The following is a 24,365-nucleotide window of genomic DNA, read 5'->3' as shown; positions in this document are numbered from 1 at the left end:
AGAAAATAAGTTGTAAACGCGTGCACACTCGCCACACTTCCTGCTCGAGAGAGAGAGAGAAAGAATTTTAATATTAAAAAAATAAAATCTCGGAAAAAAAGACTTTCACCTTGTCCATCTTTCCCTCTTCCTCGAGAAATTCTCCCCTATGCGTGGACATACAAGACTTTTCCTTACGGTCGTCGAATATGGTTCAATGCCCTATGTATATTCACATGTTAATATCTGCAGTTGCTTGAATTTCTAAAGAAAGTAATGCACTGCACGCTATACACCACCGTCTTGTCCAAGAATTCAAAGGGAGAGAGTTTCAACCACCCAGAAACTTTTATTTATTTCACCGACAATATATAGTACACGCAATCTGTGCATGTGTTGCGATCAAAATATTTAATAAGGTGTAGCTCCTGGAGGGGTGAGCCTCAATCTTGCTCTCTTTCAAGCTATCAGTTTGTACAGAGATACCGCATTGTGCACATCGTACGATCGATCAGGAGTTCTTCGTAACAACGTTTAAAATTATATTATCGGGATTAACGCATATTAACGGTGCAAAATAATAGGATAATAATAATAATAAACAAAAATATGAAAGTAGAGAATACAGTTAGCAAAGCGATAGAAATTTGTCTACGAATTTTTGGCATCTGGCCGAATACATCGTGCGTTTTATTACGTAGAGTGTTCTGGACCGTTACGGTCTTAATCGAGCAAGCCTTTCAATATCGATATATCGTAATGCATTTCAATTTAATCGAGCTTTCTGAAATGATGGACACTTTGAGCACAACAATGGCGTACACGATATTTTTATGTAAACTCGTTATTTTTTGGTATAAACAGCGGTGAGATACAAAACGGCACATAGATAATAATATTGCACTATCGGTAAAAAAAATAGCTTTAAATTATTATTTATTTAATTATATTTAATTATATATTATTTAACAACATTAAGTTTGTTATATAAATTTGATATTACATATCGATTCAACAATTATTTTAACCAATAAAACAAATTATTTGATAAATGCTTTAATCGATAAAGTAAATTGTTTGGCAATTCCAAATGTGAATAATGTAATAAATTTAAATTATAAGGACAAATTGCTGTAAATAAATTATTTATTGAACACAAATCGGAAATAAGCGGACTCGCGTGAATAAAGTCAATGCACAACATGAAATTTTTCACCGATAGTTCGCATAACGCTTCGTTGCGGCCGTTATCACGATTATGATTAATAAAAACCGTTCGTAGAACGTTCAACAAGATATTAACGATGATGGCGATCGACTGGGAAAAATGTTCCAAGACGAAATTCAGTATGTTTGCGACGACCAGCAATGTCAAACTGTCGCACCGCTTCGCTAACATAACGGTGATTCTTTATTCGACGTCTATAATTTTTTTTAGCAGCAACGTTTTCATAAAGAACGCGGATGATGGCATAACCTTTAACGATTCCACACGATTACTCATTCTGGAGATGGATTTGCCATTTGACGCTAATCGGAGATTCGTATATGAATCAGTCATAATTATTCAATTTGTTTATTTGCTGATATGTGCTAACGCATTGGGTTTATTAAATGCTCTACTCATTAATCTGGTAAGTCCTGTTACACAAAATGTTATTCATATAATTATTATTTTAAGTATTATCTATTATTTATATGTATTACTCATAAAACTCAATTTCGTGATATCTTATTAACCATGTATAATATCAGTTGATTGACGAAATGTATATACATATGAATATACATATCTTACATTATCAAACATAGTATATTGGTAATTGTAATATTTTACGGATTTTAAAAAATTCTGTACATCATAAATTTAAATTAGATATTTAATGTTTTTTCTATCGATCTCTTTCTTACATATATGGCTGTTGAAAAAAACGTATATTTTAGATATTGCATATAAGCGGTCAAATAGATATTCTTCGTAAAAATGTAATGGAAATTTTTCCAAAAAAAGGAAATCACAGCCCGAGTCGTTTTATGATAAAGGAAATAATTCAAAAACACCAGAAAATTATCATCTTTTCAGAGCATATGGAAGATTTGTATTCGTATATCGCGATTGTGCTGTTTGTAACGGATACGTTGATTATCTGCTGTTTAGGTTTTACAATAGTCGCAGTAAGTGATTTTGATAAAATGTATGGTTCAGATGAATATATACTATAGGAACCGTGCTGTTGAATCTGCAAAATAGAAGAAATTCCTGTCTTTAATTATTCATCATTTTATTACATTTCCCTTGCTCTTTCTTAAAATTCTAGTCGATTGGTCGACCAAATGCTTTACAAAGTATACTACAGACTCTCTCATTTTACTTTGTTACGAATATGGAGGCGTTCATATTCTGTTTTGCTGGAGAATACTTGAGCGCCAAGGTTAGACGTTGTGACAAATATTGTACACGATAAATAAATATTATACGTAATTACTTTTTAAAGCTACAAAATCAATTATTTAATAGAGCAAAAGCATTGGAGATGCTGCGTACGATTCCCTATGGTACGAATCAAATTCCAGAGACAGTCGTATTATATTGTTGTTAATGATGAGGTCGCAAAATCAATTGACTATTACAATTGGAAAGATAATGAATTTGTCTCTAGAACAATTTAGCAGTGTAAGTCTATTTCAGATTTGTTTTGTACGTGTAAACCTTTTTACATATTTTATGCTGAAGATTTGTCTCATCGATAATTGTCTAGAATCAATAAAAAATAAAAAATGTTATTTTTTTTTAAATAGAAATAGAATGTTACTATCAATTAACTTTTGTCTCATGTACCGTATATTTTTATATTCAAATATATATTTTTATATATTTTGCTATTTGGTTCAAAAATAGCAAATAATATTTACTGCACATTGCTATATATTATAGAAACAAGTCAAATGACAAATAAATAACTTTTCACATTAAATTTAAATATTTATAATTTTTACATAAATATTCTTATAATAATCAAGTGTTACTATTGCAGATTGTAAAGGCTTCGGCCTCCTACTTATCAGTCCTGCTTGCAATGTATTGAAGCAAAACTGCATTTCATTTACATTGAATTTTTAATAAACATTAACAACTTGTTATTGTTTAGTTTTTAAGAAATGTGCATATAAATTAAAACGACAAGAACCATTGCAATATTATAACTTACCATTCTTTTTCATGTGCGTGTACATTCGCATGCGTGCGTGCGTTTCAATTGGAGTAAGAATAAAACTGCGGGACTTCGAGGCGGTAGATCAATGACTCGAGATACGCAATTTTTATTAAATGAAGTCGGTAAATGTAACCCGGTGCTGTTTTCCCCCCTGCTAGCATTGTTCGCTCCACTTTACGTGTCCCGATAATTTCTTTTTTTCCTTTTTTTCTTTTTTTTTTTTAATTTTTCTGTATACTGATATACTGATATAAAATCTTGCGATTTACATATTTCGAGAGAATAAGTTGTGAACACGCGCACACTCGCCGCACTTACGGTAATGCCAGCTCAAGAAAGAATATATTTTGATATTAAGGAAGCAATATCTCAGAAAAAGAAACTTCCACTTTATTCATTTTTTCTCTTCCTCGAAAAATTCTCCCCTATGCACGGAAATACAAAACTTTTCTTACGGTCACCGACAAAAGTTTAATGTCGTATGTACATTCGCGTGTTTTTATCTGCCGTTGCTATCACTTGTTTGAATTTTTAAAGGAAGTAATGCAATGAACGCTAGGCCACCGTTTTGCCCAACCAATTCGACGGGAGAGGGTCGGCCACTCGAAAACTTCTTTTTCTTTCATCGACGACCGTATTCGCAATCTGTGCATATTGCGATCAAAATATTTAATAAGGTGTAGCTCCTGGAGGGGTGAGCCTCAGTCTTGCTCTCTTTCAAGCTATCAGTTTGTACAGAGATACCGCATTGTGCACATCGTACGATCGATCAGGAGTTTTTCGTAACAACGTTTAAAATTATATTATCGGGATTAACGCATGTTAACGGTGCAAAATAATAGGATAATAATAATAGTAACATAAATATGAAAGTAGACAATACAGTTAGCAAAGCGATAGAAATTTGTCTGCGAATTTTTGGCATCTGGCCGAATACATCTTGTGCTTTATTATGTAGACTCTTCTGGATTGGGTCGCTTGTAATCGAGCAAGCCTTTCAATATCGATATATTGTAGTGCATTTTTATTCGATCGAGCTTTCCGACAGGATGAAAATGTTAGGTGCAGTCATAACGTATTCGATACTTTTAATGAAACTCGTCATTTTTTTGTATAAGCAACGGTGAGACACGCACCGGCACGTAGTAATACGTACTATCAGTAAAAAATGAGCTTTAACTATTATTTAATTTAATTATATTTAATCAGTTCAATAATATTCAGTTACATACATTTAGTATTACATCTTAATTTAACATTTACTTTAGTCGATAAAATACATTATTTAGCAACTGCTTTGTTCAATAAATAAAATTATTTCGCAATTAAAAACGTGAACATTGTAATAAAGCTAAATTAAATACTTATGCTGTAATAAATTAATTATTGTGTACGAGCAGAATTGAACTGAAACTCATGCGTAAAGTTATTGCGACAATAAATTTTTCACCAATAGTTTGTATAATGCTTCGTTGCGGCCGTCATCACAATTATGACCAATGGAAATCTTTCCTAGAACTTTCAACAGGATATTAACGATGATGACGAACGACTGGGAAGAGTGTTCCAATACAAAATTTAGTATGTTAACGACGAAGTGCAATGCCAAACTGTCGCAGCGCGTCGCTAACACGACGGTGATTCTTTATTCGACATCTGCAATTTTCTTTAGCAGCAAAATCCTCGTAAAACACGCCGATGATGGCATAGGCTCAAACGTTTCCACACGATTACTCATTCTAGACATGGATTTGCCATTTGACGCTAATCGGAGATTCGTATATGAATCAGTCATAATTGTTCAATTTTTTTATTTGCTAGTATGTTCTAACGCAATGGGTTTATTAAATGCTCTACTCATAAATCTGGTAAGTCCTGTTACACAAAATGTTATTAATATCAATATTATTATATAAGTAATTATCTATTATTTATATTACTTATCAATGTTACTTCTTGATATTACATTAACTATATCAATTGACTGACGGAATGTACATATTGCCTACTTTATCAAGAATAGTTTATTAGCAGTTGTGATGCTTTTCGAATTTTGAAAGATTCTGTGCAGCATAAATTTAATTTAGGTATTCAAAACTTTTTCTTGCGATTTTTATTAACTACAACTGGTGAAAGAAATATATATTTTAGGTATTGCATATAAGCGGTCAAATCGATATTCTTCATAAAAGTGTAATGGAAATTTTTTCAAAGAAAAGAATGGACAGTTCGAGTCGTTTTATGGTAAAGGAAATAATCAAAAAACACCAGAAAATTATCACCTTTTCAGAACATATCGAAGATCTATATTCGTATATCGCAATGGCGCTGTTCGTATCGGATACTTTGGTTATCTGCTGCTTGGGTTTTTCAATTGTCGCGGTAAGCGATTTTGATTAATTCGGCTGTTAAAAGTTCTATATGCTATAAAAACTGCGCTGTTGAATCTGCAGAATAGCAAAATATTAATTCATGCTTTTAATTAATCATTGTTTTATTACATTTCTCTTGTTCTTCTTTCTTAATATTCTAGTCTCTTGGTCGACCCGATGCTTTAAAAAATATAATCAATAATCTCGTATTTTATTTTGTTATGAATATGGAGGCATTCATATACTGTTTCGCTGGAGAATACTTAAGCGCTAAGGTTAAACATAAAAATTAATATTTATAAATAAGTAAAATATCACGTAATTGCTTATAAAAGCTACAAAATCTACTATTCAATAGAGCAAAAGCATTGGAGATGCCGGGTACGGTTCCCTCTGGTATGAATCAAGTTCCATAGACTGTCGAATTATATTGCTTTTAATAATGAGATCGCAAAATCAATTAGCTATTACAATTGGAAAGATAATGAATTTATCTCTAGAACAATTTAGCAGTGTAAGTATATCTCAGATTTCTTTCATGCGTGAAATATTTTACAGATTTTATGTTGAAGAGATTGTGTCTTGCCAATAATGATCTAGAATCATTAAAAAAGTAGGAAATATGTTATTTCTCTTTAAAATATAAATAGAATTAACATCAATTAATTTTGCAGTATACTTGTATATACAATTTATACTAATAGATAAAATATTTTTCACAACACCTCCACGGAAAGTTCGACTTTCCATGCCTGTAGAGAGGGGCGAAAGCGGCCAATTTCACGCCAGGACGGCATAGCGGGCGGAATACAACCACTTTCCTCCCTAGGGAGAAAAGTAAGCCCTGGCTTGAAATTGACCACTCTCGCCTCTCTCTAGGCATGGAAGTCGAACTTTCCATAAAGGTATTGTGAAAAATATCGTGTGCACCTCGGGGCGAAAGCTTTTTCAGACTCGTTTGATTTGCCGCCCGAGCCGACACTTCACACTCGTCTGAAAAACGCTACTTTCGCCCCTTGTTGCACAATATACTATTTTTATTTGTTAGTTATATTTTTATATATTTATTTTAAATTGCACATAATATTTGCTGCAATATTCACATTGTTACATATTTTTAAAAGAAGTCAAATTGCAAATACATAACTTTTTACAGTGAATTTAAATATTCATAATTTTTACATTATTCTTATAATAATCAAGTAATACTGTTACAGATTCTAAAAGCTTCGGCCTCCTACATGTCAGTTCTATTTGCAATGTATTGAAGCGAAACTACTTTTTATTGTCATCGAATTTTTAATGACTGTTAATAGTTGGTTGTTATTTAGTTGCAAAAGAATTTACATATAAATTAAAACCGTTGCCCTATTTCTTACCATTCTCTTTCATGTGCGTGCACATTTGCATGCATGCGTGCGTTCAGTCTCTGATGTGAGCTGACTTACTTATCTGGTATGTTTCCAAGTGGCGAATCGGAGAACATCCAAGTGATCTTCGGGTTTCTGATTGTCCGAGTAGGCTCCTGGATGACTATAACCGGTCTTCCGAACGTGAAATCCTGTCTAGGGTCAGAAAAGCTACTGCCGTGAACCAACTTTTCCATACCAAGCTGGGAGCTATACCGTGGCGATGACTGTATGGCACTGGGATGCAGCATTATGAATGATGTTTCTAGGAGCGATACCGAAATCCTAAAATATTTATCCTTGCACGTGTATGCGGTGCTTTTCCCGGGTGGACTATCTTTCTCTATCTACTCATGGAACGTAGCAGCTGCTCCTTAAAAAGAAATTGCTGCAAAGCCGAAAAAAGGAGAAATAGGGAGAAGAACTTAGCCAGATTGACTTTCTGCCCCTGATACTGCTCTCGAGGTAATACCGTGGAAGGGAGAGAGGGACATGCTGGTAATTATTTTATTTTTAACAAATGGTTTTCTCGCATAATTAGATATATATTCCCTTATTATAGATTTTCGAAATGTTTAAACAATATTATAATGTTTATAAAACAATTTTTTTTGCAAAATTTACATAAGCTCTTCGTATTTTACGATGTTTTTATATAGCTTATAATATATACTTGTCGTTTGCGAACATCGTTGGTACTATATATAAAACTTTACTTAGCACTTCGTTTCTCTGTTTTCTGCTTCTTGCACATTTTTTCACAATTAATGCACGCAACTTTTATCTTATGTGCACCCGAGTTTCAGCCAAAATCGATTTACATATTTTTAAAGAATATAGTTGCGATCGCGTGCACATTCGCCGCACTTACCGTAATACGCGAGGAAGTTATCTTTCGATATTAAGGAAATAAAATCTTGTAAAAAGAGAAACATTCGTCTCTTCCACCTTCCCTTTTCCTCGAAATATTCTCTGCTACGCACGCAAATACAAAACTTTTCTTACGGTCACCGAATACGGATTAATATTTTATGTACATTCACGTGTTGCTATCTGCTGTTGCTTGAATTTTTAAAGAAAATAACAAACTGCGCGTTACACCGTTTGGCTAGAGAATTCGAGAAGGAGAGAATCGGACATCCGGAAATTTCTTTTCTTTTTTTCACTAACAAAAGTACACGCATGTTTCGATCGAAATATTTAATAAACCGTGACTCGTGGGAGGGTGAACCGACTCGTGCGCTCTTCCGAGCTTTCAGTTTGTACAGAGATACCATACAGTGCATATCATACGATCGATCAGGCTCGTAACAACGTTTAAAATTCTCATGATCAACGAATGTTAACAGTGTAAAATAGAATAATAATAATAACAAAAATATGAAAGTAGGGAATGCAGTTAGCCAAGCGATAGAAATTTGTCTACGAATTTTTGGTATTTGGCCGAATACATCGTGCGTTTTATTACGTAGAGTGTTCTGGGCCGTTACGGTCTTAATCGAGCAAGCCTTTCAATATCGATATATCGTAATGCATTTCAATTTGATCGAGCTTTCTGATATGATGGACACTTTGAGTACAACAATGGCGTACACGATATTATTATGTAAACTCGTTATTTTTTGGTACAAACAGCGGTGAGATACGAAACGGCACATATGTAGTAATATTGCACTATCAGTGAAAAAATTTAGCTTTAAATATTACTTATTTAATTATATTTAATTATGTGTTATTTAATAACATTAAGTTAATTATATGAATTTGGTATTACATCGATTCAACAATTATTTTAACCAATAAAATAAATTAAGGCAACTGGGGGAAATATGCCAGTGTGGGGAATATGCCACTCGTTATGTTTAACCCTTAAATACCCCGTGGGGTCCAGCGGACCCCAGACCCTTTAGAATGAAATGTTTTCTAATGTTCTTGCCAAAAATGGAGCTCATGCCCATTGATGATAGTTGAGTGACCTACCCGTTTGTACACTTAGCAGTACTCAGTTTACTTAATTTTTTATACTATGTTGAAATTGAAATTTTAACAATATAAGCATTTTATTCTCTTTTCTAAGCCTTGAACAATATTAAAAAAATGTTTATAACTAAAGATAAAAAAATCAATGAGTAAGGAGACATTTTTCATGCTGGGATCTTTTAGACTCCTCATGTCATTTACGAGATTTTTGAGAGGTGTGGCATTTAAGGGTTAACAAAGCTACGGCTAGGAACGTTGTTGTAAATATTGTAAAATTGTTAAAAATATTATATCTGACGTTTTGCCCAAGTTTTACTTACTTCCTGTCAGTATTATAGTTTTTATGGGGCAAGTACAGTACGACAAGTATGACAACGTGCTTTTTAGAATGTTCTTAGTGTTTTATTGAAATTGTAATAAAAATATTCTTTTACATGTTTTTAGACAGGAATTCCCTTCTAAAGTTAAATTACTATATAAATTACTATACATGTTTGTATATGTGGCATATTACCCCCCCCCCCCACATGGTGGTAATATGCCACTTTTGCAACACTTTTGTATTTCTTTCTTTTTAATAGTAAAGAATCAAAATATTTCATTAAAACCATATATAAATAATAGATAAAAGAAGGAAAAAGAAAAGACCAGTATGCAAAGATACCTCAAAAAGAAAAAGAAATAGGAAAAAAATCATATTTTTCTTAAGTGTGGCATATTTCCCCGAGTTACCCTATTTGATAATTGCTTTAATTGATAAAGTAAATTGTTTAGCAATTGCAAATGTGAACAATGTAACAAACTTGAATTAAGGACAAATTGCTGTAAATAAATTAATTATTGAGCACAAATCGGAAATAAGCGGACTCGCGTGAGTAAAGTCAATGCACAACATGAATTTTTTCGCCGATAGTTTGCATAACGCTTCTTTGCGGCCATTATCATGATTATGATTAATAAAAACCGTTCGTAGAACGTTCAACAAGATATTAACGATGATGGCGATCGACTGGGAAAAATGTTCCAAGACAAAATTCAGTATGTTCGCGACGACCAGCAATGTCAAACTGTCGCACCGCTTCGCTAACATAACGGTGATTCTTTATTCGACGTCTATAATTTTTTTTAGCAGCAATGTTTTTATACAGAACGCGGATAATGGCATAACCTTCAACGATTCCACACGATTACTCATTCTGGAGATGGATTTGCCATTTGACGCTAATCGGAGATTCGTATATGAATCAGTCATAATTATTCAATTTGTTTATTTGTTGATATGTGCTAACGCAATGGGTTTATTAAATGCTCTGCTCATAAATCTGGTAAGTCGTGTTACACAAAATTTTATTTATATAATTGTTATTTTATAAATGTTATCTATTATTTATATGTATTACTTATAAAACTCAATTTCGTGATATCTTATTAAACCATGTATAATATCAGTTGATTGACGGAATGTATATATACATATATGCAAATATCCTACATTATTAAACATAGTATATGGTAATTGTGGTATTTTACGGATTTTAAACAATTCTGTACATCATAAATTTAATTTAGATATTTAATGTTTCTTTTTCGACCTCTCTCTTACATATTGCTGTTGAAAGAAACGTATATTTTAGATATTGCATATAAGCGGTCAAATAGATATTCTTCGTAAAAGTGTAATGGGAATTTTTCCAAAAGAAAGAAACAGCCCGAGTCGTTTTGTGATAAAGGAAATAATTCAAAAACACCAGAAAATTATCACTTTTTCAGAGCATATGGAAGATTTGTATTCGTATATCGCGATTGTGCTGTTTGTAACGAATACGTTGATTATCTGCTGCTTGGGTTTTACAATTGTCGCAGTAAGTGATTTTGATCAAATGTATAATGGTTCAGATGAATATATACTATAGGAACCGCGCTGTTGAATCTGCAAATTAGAAAAAGTTCCTGTCTTAAATTATTTATTATTTTATTTCATTTCCCTTGCTCTTTCTTAAAATTCTAGTCGATTGGTCGACCCAATGCTTTACAAAGTATACTAAAGACTCTCTCATTTTATTTTGTTACGAATATGGAGGCGTTCATATTCTGTTTTGCTGGAGAATACTTGAGCGCAAAGGTTAGACGTTGTGACAAATATTGTACACGATAAATAAATATTACGTAATTACTTCTTAAAGCTACAAAATCCATTATTTAATAGAGCAAAAGCATTGGAGATGCTGCTTACGATTCCCTATGGTACGAATCAAATTCTAGAGACAGTCGTATTATATTGTTTTTAATAATGAGATCGCAAAATCGATTAACTATTACAATTGGAAAGATAATGAATTTGTCTCTAGAACAATTTAGCAGTGTAAGTCTATCACACAGATTTGTTTTCTATAGGTGAAACTCTTCACAGATGCTAAAGATTGCCTTGGCAATATTTTTATCTAATTTCTGTATATACATTACATCTTATAATAATCAAGTAATACTGTTACAGATTCAAAAAGCTTCGGCCTCCTACATGTCAGTTCTATTTGCAATGTATTGAAGTGAAACTACTTTCTATTCACATCGAATTTTTAATGACCGTTAATAGTTGGTTGTTGTTTAGTTGCAAACGAATTTGTATATAAATTAAAGAGTAAAACCGTTTCTCTATTTCTTACCATTCTGTTTCATGCGCGTGCACATTTGCATGCATGCGTGCGTTCAGTCTCTGTGAGCTGACCTACTTATCTGATGTGTTTCCAAGTGGCGAATCCAAGGAGAACATGCAAGTTATCTTCGGGTTTCTGATTCTCCGAGTAGGCTCCTGGGTGACTATAACCGGTCTTCCGAACGTAAAATCCTGTCTAGAGTCAGGAAAGCTACTTCCGTGAACCAATTCTTCCATACCAAGCTGGGAGCTACCGTGATGGCGATGACTGTATATGTACAATTTTTTTGGCAGCAGCGTTTTCATAAAGAACGCGGATGATGGCGTAACCTTCAACGATTCCACACGATCATTACTCATTCTACAGATGGATTTGCCATTTGATCTTAATCGGAGATTTGTATATGAATCAGTCATAATAATTCAATTTTTTTATTCGCTGACATGTTGACGCCAATGGTTTATTAAATGCTCTACTCATAAATCTGGTAAGTCCTGTTACACGAAATGTTATTAATATAATTATTATTTGAAGTATTATCTATATATTGTGTATGTTACTTATAAAATTCAATTTTGTGATATTTTATTAAGCATGTATATATAATATCAGTTGATTAACGGAATGTATATGTTAAGATATCACGCCTTTTAATATGCAATCTGCGCTACCGAAGTGTATCAGTGTACGGTGGAATAGGAAGATAACGGGAACTGTCGATCGTAAATCAATATCGATCAGCGCGCGACATCGTGTGTCAACTTAGAAGACTATATTACTTTTGCCCTCGCTACCGTTTTCGTTTCCGCGCTCACTCACATTCCGCTCGCGAGGCTGAGAGCTGCGTTCGTGCGACACGTGTATTAATCAAGTGTTACTTAAGTAAAGATATCAAAGTATTTTCGCAACAGTATAATTATACATATGCAAACATCCTACATTATCAAACATAGTATATTGGTAATTGTAATATTTTACGGATTTTAAAAGATTCTGTACATTATTAAATTATAGGTATTTAATATTTTTTCTTTCGACCTCTCTCTTATACATGGCTGTTAAGGAGTTCCTATAGTGGCGGTAGTTATCGACAATTTTTCATTTTAAGGAATCTTTGAATTGGCTTTACAGAATTACAAGTTTTTGGTCTAGAATTAAAATACGCACAAAAATCTACATCGCGATACACGATTTCATATCGGGAACAAAAAAAAATTAAAAATTTTACTAATTTGGGCACATACACTGTCATCTGACGACAATAACAAAATTACTGCAGTTTATATATATATAATGACACCAAGGCGACGTAACACATGTAGGAACAATATCGTGTAAATAAAACTAAGGCCGGTATTCATAATCAGATCTTATTTCAAGACCGTCTTAAGTAATATCTTAAGATGCTAATACGGCTTTGTGAATGGTTAATGACATCTTAAGATATTCGCATGCGTGCATGCGTTTCAATTGGAGTAAGAATAAAACTTGGGGCTTCCAGGCGGTAGATCGATGACTCGAGATACGCAATTTTTATTAAATGAAATCGGTAAATGTAAGCCCATACTGCTTTCCCCCCTGCTAGCATTATTCCCTCCACTTTGCGAGTCCCGATAATTTCTTTTTCTTTTTTTCTTTCTTTAATTTTTCTGTAGAACTTTTATACGAACATTACTCTTGCTGCCCGCACGGCTTCTAGCATTATTTTTAAATAATTATAATTGGCCGCTAATTGCATTACCCTGACGAGAAAAGGAGTGAAAACGAGTGGAAAGGAATGAATTCGTAAACTTTCTGTTATTATTTACAATTTCGTGATTGTATATCTATAGTTGTAATCGAGTATCTTATATGTTCTTACCAAAAGGATGTTTAATGATTATTCGTTTTCTCTCAATTGCTTGTCGATGCGCTTTCGCGTTTCAGTTTTCAGTGAGATATTCCGCCATCAATGAAAATGAACAAAACCTGCTGATGTTTGATGCTTCATAAATCATTGATTAGAGAAGCTTCTTTCTCGCAATTATGAAAATGACTGCTATAAGCACCGTATGCTTCTCTATAAAATTCATTCTTCGCAACTTTGGTATCTAACCAGTATTATGCACTGTTTTGCGCAGGTTGTTCTGGTTCGTGACATTAATCGTCGTTCAATTTGTCAGTATACTTATATTGCATTGCACTATCATACCGATGAGTTGATGGATTTGATGAACAATTTTAGCTGTTCTTTGACGCGTACAGCCAGTTGCTTTTTAAACTAATTATCTTCTGAACCCATCGCGACGGTGAGTGAACCTAATTATTCTCATTTTAAATCGTTTTCTTTCATACGATACAAGTATCAAATTGCTATTTTGTAAGTTATTTAGCATTGGTTTTTCTGTACGGTGTAGAAAGTTTTGCGATATGTTGACAGTTGCGGATTAAAGAAAAATACGAAATATCCATTCAGCATGAACATGATGACGAACATGGCTATCAATATCGCGTGTCGAATGTAATTATCGGCCTTCACATAGCCGCTAATAGTGACCTATAGTCTCGGCATAATTTTGTCGGGGGAAATTGAAGGTGATAACTTTAATATAACGACTGCTGCCGTTCAAGCACTTGTTTTGAGGATGGAATTTCTCTTCGACATCATCACATCAACAGTTCACCCGTGCACGAGCTCGTAATGATCATGCAATTTTTTCACATGTTAACACAAGCGTGATTAACGTGCTAAACGCTTTAATCATGACGTTGGCAAATCCCAAGATTTATCGCTAAATTTCGAGTGATTTTATGTTAGGTAATCACCATCAACGTAACATGCTTCCGATCAGAAATTCTCGATGACTAGATATTGATGAAACTTCAAGGTCAATTCTGGAAAACAAAATTTAAATTGTTTAAAATAATATTGCGTTGATATAAGATGATTTGACTGTCATAATTGAAGCGATGTGTAGAAGAAAGGAACATAAATTAAAATTATTTAATTTTGACTTATAATAATTCAAAAATTTTTCATTTTTTCACAGATTTTACTTTTGTATAGTCAATCAATATTGCTTAACTGTGTGTAAATATTCTAGAAACACGTATATGTAAAAAAAATAAAGGTATTTAAAATAATTTTTACTTATGTATCTTTCTTTCAGCTGATTTAAAACTTGAACATGTGTATATATGTGTGTCTTAGTTCTCCCATAATTATTTATGTAAAATGCTATAAAATCTATCTCAATAGTTATTTATGTTTGCTGTAATTTTTAGATATTTCATGTTGGTGGTCGTCAAATCGATATCACACGGGAACAGTTGATAAACGTATTTTCCAGCAAGCACGTAAACAATTTAACCCGAATCACAATAAATAATCTGATAGAAAAACATCAGAAGATTATTTTATATATGTATAGAGAATGTGAGAGTATATCGAATAAGTTGTTATCGCTATTGTGAGTAAAATCGGGAGGTATCAATAAGAAACAAATTCTTATCGATTGACTTGCTGTAGATATATTGTTAAAAAACATCTAGAATACACTTTTTGACTACAAATAACGACAACTAAATTATTAATAACGTAATTAAAATATTTGAAAGGTAAACAAGTGATTTGAATTTTAAATGGAGGAAGTGTTCCCCCACACTAGATAATAATGTTATTCTCTCAACAATGCTATTCTGTATAATAATATTAAAAAAGGAGGAATTTTGTTTTTAGAGAATCGTAATTGCATGGTTTGTAGGATGAAAATGTGAAAAGAGTATTAATGCAAATAATGTTGCAGTTAATAAACGATCCAGACGTTTCCACAATGTTGGAAAAGACTCTACTGTTTTACATCATTATATGAACCTCGAGGCGCTCAGTCTTTTCTTTGCCGGAGAATACTTAAGTACATACATAGGTCAGTGTATAATGTTAACTTAACAACTTGATTTCATAATCCATTTTGAAGTCGTCTAAATATAAAGTTTCACATCTTGGCATTTAACGAGTGGCATTTAATTAATACCTACCCTGTAAACTTTAATCTCAACAATCGAGCATATTATATCTAGATTTGCATAACCGATTCAACAACTGCAGTTACGTAAAGATTAATGACAATTGGTTTTTATATATACAGTGTGTTTCTTAAAGAACGCTCACTAATTACATAGCGCTGTTCCTTATAAAAAATTGAGTCCTGAACCATTTTTTCTATAATGCTTAATAAAGCAGTAATTATTGAGAGTAAAGTTAATCCAGTCAATGTCATCCTTTAGCTGGGTGTACGTTAATATATTTTCAGATGTATATTTTTATCCTTTTTCCGTGATTATTATTATTATAGATCGTGAAAATGTCGGCGTCTTAGTTTTACGTATCTATGATGGCCATGTCCTGAAAAAAAAGAAGAATTAATTATGGTTAGTTGTGAAGAATTATAAGTGTTACATTTAAAAATTGATTAAAAGAGATAACGCTCGTAGCTCTGCATTTTATACGCTTTTCTATTCTACCATTTCGCATTGCCACTCCGAATATCTCACTGACCACGCACGTGACGTAAAAATTATACCACCTATAATCTACTTTAAACCTAATTATTTATCCTCTCTCTTTCTTCGACATATACCTGGCTGCATATATTTATTTTATCTATATTATTCTATTTACATTTTCTTTCAACTCTTTCATCCATCTTTTTAACATAATTCTCTTTCTGTCTTCTCTCTCTTAAATCTCTGCTATTTTCTCTCCCGTCCATCATTCATTCATACATATATTTCCATATTTCTCAGTCTTGTGTTTTCTTTCTCTGTGTTTCTTCTATACGCTTTTTTAATTCTCTGATGCTTGCATTCCGCTACCCTCCGCAACTTATCCTTGCCCTCAAATATCTCAGCATCCCCATTGTTCTTAATACCATGTTATATCTTGATTCTGTCATTCCCTCTGTCTTATTTTCTTTCCTTTCTATCTTACATCTCTGTTCTTTCTCTTCCACTCATTGTGAATAATATGGTAGCATTTTATATTACAGTTAACTCTATTTATTATTAATTTTTATTATTTTTTTTACGTAACATATATGTCATCACAATAAACAATTAACGTTGTTAAAGATTTAATTGTTAGCCTCTGTATCACGATTCTATCGCTCTATATATATATATATATATCAAAGTAAAACAATATTTTATATATATTGCGTTTCTAATAAGCATTAAAAGTCGGCTATTATATAGTTGCATAGAAAATTTGCATACAAATTAAAATTCGTCAAAATGTTTCGATGTTACTTACTGCTCTATATCACGTGCGTCAATGTACTTGTTCGTACGCTTTCATTGAATATCAGAATAAACTCGGAAAATCAAATACTCGCATAATTTGAAATACACAAAGTTGTGTTAAATAAAGTCCGTGAACAAAGTGAGTTATGGTTTTCTCGTGCTCGCCCATTATTCTCCCCGCTTTTAGTCCCCGCCATCGATTTCCATTCGGACTTTATACATTTTCTGAGCGCACAGCGTCTTGAATTTTAACTGAATTACTTTATTATTGCGTTATAGGAAACGACAAACTGAGGAAGGGAGAACGTAAATTTGCGCAAATTGTAAATTTTCTTCTCTTCTCTTTTTCTTTTATTTTCCCGTACCTGAAACCGCAAGAGTGTACAATCGTAATCATGATCGGTGCTCTTGGCTTTCCTCGAACACGCAATTTCCACGCAGGCTGACAATTTTTTTTACGATCACCGCAATGAATTTAACATTCGGTGCGCGTTCGCGTGTTGCACACCTACGTTTGCTTGAATTTTTAAAGCAAATCGCTCACTACTGCACCGGTCTGCAAGGTAATCGATTTAAGGGATACGCCTTTCGTATTTTTTTTTCCTACGTTACAAGCAACTGGAAAGGCACAGCAATTGCGTACATAATATAAACGCAGGTGAAAATATTTAATGACTGTGAGGGAAGAAGCAGAATGTGTTTTTTTGTTTCGCCTTCTCTCGAGACTTTCCAATTTATACAAACACGCGTAGTTTTACACATCGTACGATTGAGCAGCTTTATAACGATTCGATAACATCGGACTTTTTAGTAACGCGAGTTATACATATATCCTCTTTTTAAGAAAAGAACAGTGAACGAATATAAAAGGAAACGAAAAAAGTATGGAACAAATACCTACGAGCACCATCAACCGATCTATAGAAATTCCGCTTCGCATTTTTGGTATCTGGCCGGGTTTATCGTATATTTCATTCTGTAGATTGTTTTGGACGACTACACTAGTGGCCGTTCAATCCTTTCAATATCGATATCTTATTACGTACTTATACACCGTTGATTTTTCCGATCTGATAGACGGCTTAAGTGCAACTTTGGGTTTTAGCCAGTTCTTTTCTAAACTCATCATTTTCTGGCTCAAACAGCGGTGAGACATGTAATAATTTGAATGCTGTAAAAATATTAAAAGTATTTTCACAGAAAGAGACATAATAATACTATTTTTAATTATATAATATGTGCATTTGACACACACCACAATGTTATAAAAATTCTTGCACGTATGTAGCTCTAAGAAATTATTATTTTTTTTACTATTATTGTGGTAATTCATGAAATCGCTCGTAGAACATTTGTTAAGATATTGGCAATGATGGCAATGGACTGGAAAAAAAATGAGCAGTGACGACTTTAGCACACGTGTGACAATAAGTAAAGCCATTCTGTCGCATAATTTCGCTAATTTCGTCTTCGGTACCTATTCAATAGCTATAACGTTATACTGCGCTAGCGTTTTCATGAGTAACTTAGAAGCAACTGACATATCTACGCGACCACTCATTCTGAAGATGGATTTCCCGTTTAACAGCGATACGCGTTTCGTGTATGGTCTGGTATTAGTCATACAATTTTTTTGTACAGTGCTTTACGGTAGCGCTGCTGTCATGCTAAACACTCTTCTCATTGTTTTGGTGAGTGAAATAGAATTGCTTTAAAATGCTTTGATTAAAAATTTTTTAACTGTCGAGTCCGCAAACTAATGCAACGCAATGTTATTGTATAATTACTGCGATTACAAAAGCTCAAGATGAAATCGGACTTTCGTAATCTTTCAGGTATTGCATTTAGCTGGCCAACTCGAGATTCTCGGTAAATGGTTGTCAGACATCATTTCAAAGGATAACGAATACAGATTGAGCGTAAAAACGATAAGGAAAATAATTGAAAAACATTAGAATATTATTATCTTTTCAAAAAACATTGAGAATTTATATTCCGACATTGCGTTGATTCTATTCATGTCAGATACTTTGATTATTTGCTGCATCCATTTTTTGCTCGTTAGGGTAAGAACCGCGATGAGTTCCAAAGCTGAAAAATCAATAATTTAATGGAAAATAATTTTAACGAAAAGATTGCGGATTATTGATTTAACTTATGTTCAACGACTAAGTATTAACTATTTTAAAATTATCATTGTTGAAAAAAGTGTCATTTTTAACATTCTAGTCAATTGGAAAGTCAGATTCTGCTATAACGATTTTGATGAAATTCGTTGAATTTTACGCCGCAGTGACTTCTGAAGTATTCATGTTTTGTTTCGCTGGAGAATATTTAAGCGCTAAGGTTAGCGTTAACATCTATGATGTGTCCAATTATTAACAAGTGAGAACCGCTGATTCTCTTCTTCTATAAATTCTCGGTATATAGAGCAGAGCAATCGAAGACGCTGCATACAATTCCCAATGGTACCAGTGCAGATTTCAGGACAGCCGAATTATCTTGTTCCTGATAATGAGATCGCAAAACCAGCTAACGATTACAATTGGGAAATTCATGGATCTTTCCTTTGACCGATTTCTTAATGTAAGAATATCTTCAAAATATTTTGTTACGCTAAAAATGTTTAATTTTATCTTCTACTGTAATGTAATATTTAATTGCAATCCCGCGTATTTGCTATCTATAATGCAGTAATGTACATAATAAATTAATAATACTTTACGCATATGTCTTAATCTGACAATTCCTATTTTCATATATTAATTTAGTGACAAACGCATAACATTGTTATAGATTATGAAAGCCTCAGCATCTTATGTATCAGTCATGTTAGTGATGTATTGACGACAAAAATACGAATGCTTAAAATATAATATATAACTATTTATAATATAATACTGACTTAAAAAAAGTGTTAAATCAAATTATTATATTAAAAAAATGCACGTATTGAATAAAAATCTCATTTCACTGCAATCGTATATTTGTCTTACATTTATTTTCTTATTGCAACATTTAAATGCACACATATGCACACATAAGTAATTCGAAATAAATCACGTTAATTGTAAGATATCTGCAAGTTTTCTTCATTTATCTGACAAAAATTGATAAGACCCAAGTAACGAAGACTCGAAGATTCGTACAACTAATTCACATACATGATACTCCATAATTTTATTTTTCTTTCCGGTGCCTTGCTTCTTACATCTCATATCATTTATTTTACTGATACTTAAAAAATATATAATTTTAGTAATGCAATCGCGAACGATCCACGATGTATCATACTCTGAATTACTAAAACAAATAAGTTCGCGAATGCGCAGTGAGTGCTTTACATGAAAGATATTATTCGACAGACGCTTTTTTCCGTAATAGCGGTTATTCGAAAAAAGTTAACACTTAATGACATTTCATGCACAACTACATAGCAAAGAATATTATTTTTTCCCTTCGGATCTTTCTTCTGTCCTCTAGTTCTTAATAATTTCCAAGCATCTTGCCACCGGATGTACATACATCTCCGCGTATAGATCATTACATATTTAAGCAAATTATTCACGAGTGCATTGTCAGCGGAGGAAACGCAAGATGACTTTGATCGCTCTTTTTTTTTTTAATTACAAGAAGCTACGTCTTCGTGTGTAAGATAAAAATATTTAATAAGCAACTGTCATTGATCAATTGCCTAAGGGAGATATCTATTTCACAATGCTCCTATAACATTGCAGTCCTCATGCAAACTTTCAACAACGTACATCAAACTGAGTGGAGAATATAAATTCAGCGAGAGCATACGGTCTTTATACTTTGACAAGAGTCCCTAGGTTTTGATGTGTTAACTTAAACATAGACAGCAGAAAAAAAAATTATGACGAGTAAACGTACGATCAATCGCACGCTAGAACTTATGCTGACCGTGTTCGGTGTCTGGCCAGGTATATCATGCGTACTGCTCTACAGAGTGTTTTGGGTGATTACGTTAGCAATTAATCAATTCCTTCACTACCGGTACTTTGTAACACATTTTCATTTCGACAATATCTTCGACTTGATGGACTGTATGAGTAGCTTCTTGGAGTTTGTAAAACTGATGTTTAAGCTCATTATCTTCTCGTTGAAACAGCGGTAAGAAACGGTTAATAAAAGTATTTAAAAAATTTGTAAAGATAAATAACATTGCGGAAATGTGCTGCAATTATTTCAAAACATTCGATCGTTTGTAGAAAATTTATCGAAATCTTAACGATGACAGCGGAAGATTGGAAAGATTGCGATAACACTGGCGTTGAGTTGCGAGAAACAGCAAAGAGAGCGAAACTATCGAGTCGTATTTGTAATGGATTAATTATTCTTTATACAATCTCCGGGCTTGCATACGTCCTTGGCTTTTTCTTAGCCGATACCGACGTCACAGATTTTACAGCTGAACTGCCTCTCATTATGAAAATGAAGTATCCCTTCGTTATAGACACGCAACGCAAGTACAGACTGGTATTGGCTACGCAATCCGTTTTCGCGATGGTGGGCGCTTTGGGAGCTTGTTTATTCAACGCTTTGTTTCTAACTCTGGTAACCTGCACCTACATAAGCAAGTATTATAAGAAAAATATAATTATATTCATATAATTAATGTCCCAAATAATCCATATAAATGTTGAGTTGTAAATTCGAAAAAAATTGAATACCTATTTCAGATTCTAATCTGCCTGCATATTATCGAATGCATTTCTTATAACATTCTTAGTCTTTATATTGTAGGTAAAATCAGTAATTGTAATCACATTGTCATAAATGACAGAATTGTGATTTCTAGACTCTACACGTGGGCAGTCAGATAAACATCCTACTTCGCTGGTTGAGAGAAGTTGGATCTAAAGACATCGAGAAAACGGACGACTCATTCGCCACTGTTATTACGAAAATTATTCGGAAACATCAAAGTATTATCAATCTCTCAGAGAAGATTGAGAATCTTTATTCATACATCGCCTTGCTACAATTCACAGCGAATACGGTGACCATTTGCTCATTGGGATTTCTCATCGTAACTGTGAGTAAACTTATTAATATTAATATTAATATTAATATTAAAATTTCAAATATAAAAATATGTATTTCACTTTGGAATCAATTACATAAGTCAACATTTTATGTATTGATCTCTATTATGTATATGCCATTTTAATTAATTCATGTATTCATTTAAGCCCCAATATCTCTAACTTTTGATCCATCCGTAAATGTGTTCATCTTCGATTTTGTTTCAACGTTGCAGGCAATCGGAACCCCCGACGCCATTGAAAAAATAGTAAAATCTCTTTTATTTTACTTTAATACGAATCTCGAAGCGTTTATATTTTGCTTCGCTGGAGAATATCTAAGCAATAAGGTTAGCAACGGAAGATTATTGTGATAACAATACAGACAAAATGACATATAGATATTTTAGCGTTTGTGATATTAAAACTAATATTTTGTAAAGATCACCACAACACTATAGAATTCTTTCTGTTATTAATTTTATCTTCATAGAGCAAAGCGATCGGAAACGCAGCGTACAATTCCGCTTGGTACGATATGAAAGCTAAGGATAGTCGGGTTCTATTGTTTACAATTTTAAGATCGCAGAGGCAATTACAGCTTACAGCTGGCAAAATGGCTGTTCTCTCCTTAGAATACTTTACAAGTGTAAGATACGTAATAATTACAGAAAGAAAAATATATATTATATATATATTAATTAAATCTTTTATGTGCAATGACATAATCACCTATATTTTTATCTATCACAATATTTCTGATATGTATCATAACGAATGATAATATTATTATCGTCAAGTTAATTTTTCTAGCGTACAAAATTTTTTGCATAGACATATCATAATAATGCATAAATATATTTTTTGGTATTGCTAATAAAGGCAACATTTTTATAGATCATGAAGGCCTCGGGATCGTATTTATCAGTACTCCTGGCAATGAAATAAACGCTGTAATATCTATCTTGTATATAATATATAAACATAATAAATATTTTTTTAAATGTATACTTTTAGATCAACACCAGACACAGTATACCGTTATTAATTGTATACAGTTTTTTGTATACAGTTAAGAAGTCGCGATATCTTTTTGCTAGTGTGAGAAAAATTATGTGAAGTTCTTTTCTCTCTTATCTAAAACACAGTTTTTCAATCATCTAAATATATTTCCGAACATATATACACAAACGCATTTTTTGTGCCTGTACTCTGTACTCTACGCACTTGTTAATTTCTTGTAAATATCACCATCGCCCATAGATGCGCTACGAATTGCATGCGAGAAGACTCACTTTCGTAAAATTTGATGTGTTTTTTCGGTGTATGAACTTCAAAACTCTTCCGAAGTACGCTGAAATACGACTGATCGTCGGACGTGTACGTCGCCACGTTCGCGTTCGCAGGAATCATTGCATATTTAAATACGCGATTACATCACCGGCGCCCGAAGGAAAAAGGCAGGACCCTATGTGTGTTCTCCCTCTTCTTGTATCGATATTGTGAGAACTGCGGTAAGCGTATATAAGCGAGGGCTGCACGTGACACAAAAAAATATTTAATGAAATACTCCCATTGGTCTATTCTGATAGGGAGCGTCCATTTGATGAACTCGTAGGACTTCCCAGTCTTTATGCAGATATTCTAGTCTAGAATACACATCAAGTTCTCATTGGCGAATACATTGAATGAACGAGACAAAGAGAGAAAGATAGAAAGAGAACACGCGCGGTTCTCTCACCCTTCTGAAGGAGCGTTTGTTCTGTTGCGTATATAAATCGATTAATACTTTCCTTTGCATAAAAACGAGAGTAAAGAAAAATGATGAATTAGGACGCGTAAAAGTATAAATACCTAAAGAGAACAAAAAGTCAAAATGTGATTTTAACTTTTCTATTCTCTTTGGTAAATCACATGTTACACTTAAATACTCACTGTGTGCGATAAATGACCATCAGGCACATCGTGTATTATAATCTGCAGAACGTAATAAATTATCACGTTCGCACGAGATGAAATTTGCCATCGATATTTTTTATGTATTTGAATTCACAACCTGTTTTTGATTTATTGAACTGTTTTAGTAGATTTCTGAAGCAAGTAAAATTTACGATTAAATTGTTTACATTTTAACTGAACAAACAATATGTAACGCTACATAATATCTAAATAATATTATGCATTATGAAGCCCGGCTGGCGGCCGAAGTAAGACAGCGTGATTAGTTTCGTTATAATGCATATCTATATATATATATATATATATATATATATATATATATAATATGAACATATATTAAATAAAATTTTTATCCTATTATAATCGTATACTTGTTTTATATTTATCTTCCGATTCAATCGTGCAAGTGCACGCAAATTCACAGATATGTAATTCGAAAAATATGTTAATTGCAAAATACTAAATTCTC

At 32.9% G+C, this 24,365-nt stretch overlaps 4 protein-coding genes and 2 long non-coding RNA genes across 8 annotated transcripts in view; 4 read left to right on the top strand and 2 right to left on the bottom strand.

The window, feature by feature from the left end:
• Positions 1 to 24,365, bottom strand: part of LOC143897101 (uncharacterized) — a 195,954-nt gene that overhangs the window by 72,721 nt on the left and 98,868 nt on the right. The gene's annotated exons all lie outside the window — the stretch shown is intronic.
• On the top strand, positions 28 to 3,146 carry LOC143897082 (odorant receptor 13a-like). The gene is made up of 6 exons (XM_077405410.1): positions 28 to 845; positions 1,262 to 1,613; positions 1,924 to 2,154; positions 2,298 to 2,411; positions 2,498 to 2,653; positions 3,015 to 3,146. Exons 1-6 carry the CDS (start codon positions 589 to 591, stop codon positions 3,063 to 3,065), a joined length of 1,161 nt encoding a protein of 386 aa, XP_077261536.1. The 5' UTR covers positions 28 to 588; the 3' UTR covers positions 3,066 to 3,146.
• Positions 4,043 to 6,895, top strand: LOC143897062 (odorant receptor 85c-like). 2 transcript variants are annotated; one of them, XM_077405371.1, is made up of 6 exons: positions 4,043 to 4,317; positions 4,711 to 5,062; positions 5,346 to 5,576; positions 5,728 to 5,841; positions 5,925 to 6,080; positions 6,784 to 6,895. In XM_077405371.1, the coding sequence occupies exons 1-6, from the start codon at positions 4,061 to 4,063 to the stop codon at positions 6,832 to 6,834; spliced, it is 1,161 nt and encodes a 386-aa protein (XP_077261497.1). In that variant the 5' UTR covers positions 4,043 to 4,060; the 3' UTR covers positions 6,835 to 6,895. The 2 variants fall into 2 exon arrangements, with proteins under 2 accessions (XP_077261497.1, XP_077261496.1); XM_077405370.1 differs by lacking the exon at positions 6,784 to 6,895 and having other exon boundaries at positions 5,925 to 6,398.
• On the top strand, positions 8,355 to 15,004 carry LOC143897085 (odorant receptor 13a-like). The gene is made up of 8 exons (XM_077405417.1): positions 8,355 to 8,612; positions 9,929 to 10,280; positions 10,590 to 10,817; positions 10,964 to 11,077; positions 11,162 to 11,317; positions 11,450 to 12,096; positions 13,730 to 14,286; positions 14,874 to 15,004. Exons 1-6 carry the CDS (start codon positions 8,356 to 8,358, stop codon positions 11,498 to 11,500), a joined length of 1,158 nt encoding a protein of 385 aa, XP_077261543.1. The 5' UTR covers position 8,355; the 3' UTR covers positions 11,501 to 12,096; positions 13,730 to 14,286; positions 14,874 to 15,004.
• On the bottom strand, positions 14,344 to 24,149 carry LOC143897106 (uncharacterized). Its single transcript, XR_013256847.1, has 3 exons — positions 23,873 to 24,149; positions 14,740 to 15,993; positions 14,344 to 14,483 (listed from the first exon to the last, which is right to left on the bottom strand). It is a non-coding gene; the product is annotated as an uncharacterized LOC143897106 (long non-coding RNA).
• On the top strand, positions 20,629 to 23,015 carry LOC143897077 (odorant receptor 4-like). 2 transcript variants are annotated; one of them, XM_077405400.1, is made up of 6 exons: positions 20,629 to 20,833; positions 21,367 to 21,467; positions 21,712 to 21,948; positions 22,174 to 22,287; positions 22,431 to 22,586; positions 22,835 to 23,015. In XM_077405400.1, exons 1-6 carry the CDS (start codon positions 20,767 to 20,769, stop codon positions 22,883 to 22,885), a joined length of 726 nt encoding a protein of 241 aa, XP_077261526.1. In that variant the 5' UTR covers positions 20,629 to 20,766; the 3' UTR covers positions 22,886 to 23,015. The 2 variants fall into 2 exon arrangements, with proteins under 2 accessions (XP_077261526.1, XP_077261525.1); XM_077405399.1 differs by having other exon boundaries at positions 20,630 to 21,023; positions 21,122 to 21,467; positions 22,835 to 22,934.

Source organism: Temnothorax americanus, unplaced genomic scaffold (assembly GCF_048541705.1).
Source record: "Temnothorax americanus isolate GAGA-0224 unplaced genomic scaffold, ASM4854170v1 Scaffold2, whole genome shotgun sequence".
Taxonomy (NCBI): Eukaryota; Metazoa; Arthropoda; class Insecta; order Hymenoptera; family Formicidae; genus Temnothorax; species Temnothorax americanus.
The sequence above is the reverse complement of the archived record's forward strand: the minus strand, read 5'-3'. Positions and strand labels throughout refer to the sequence as shown.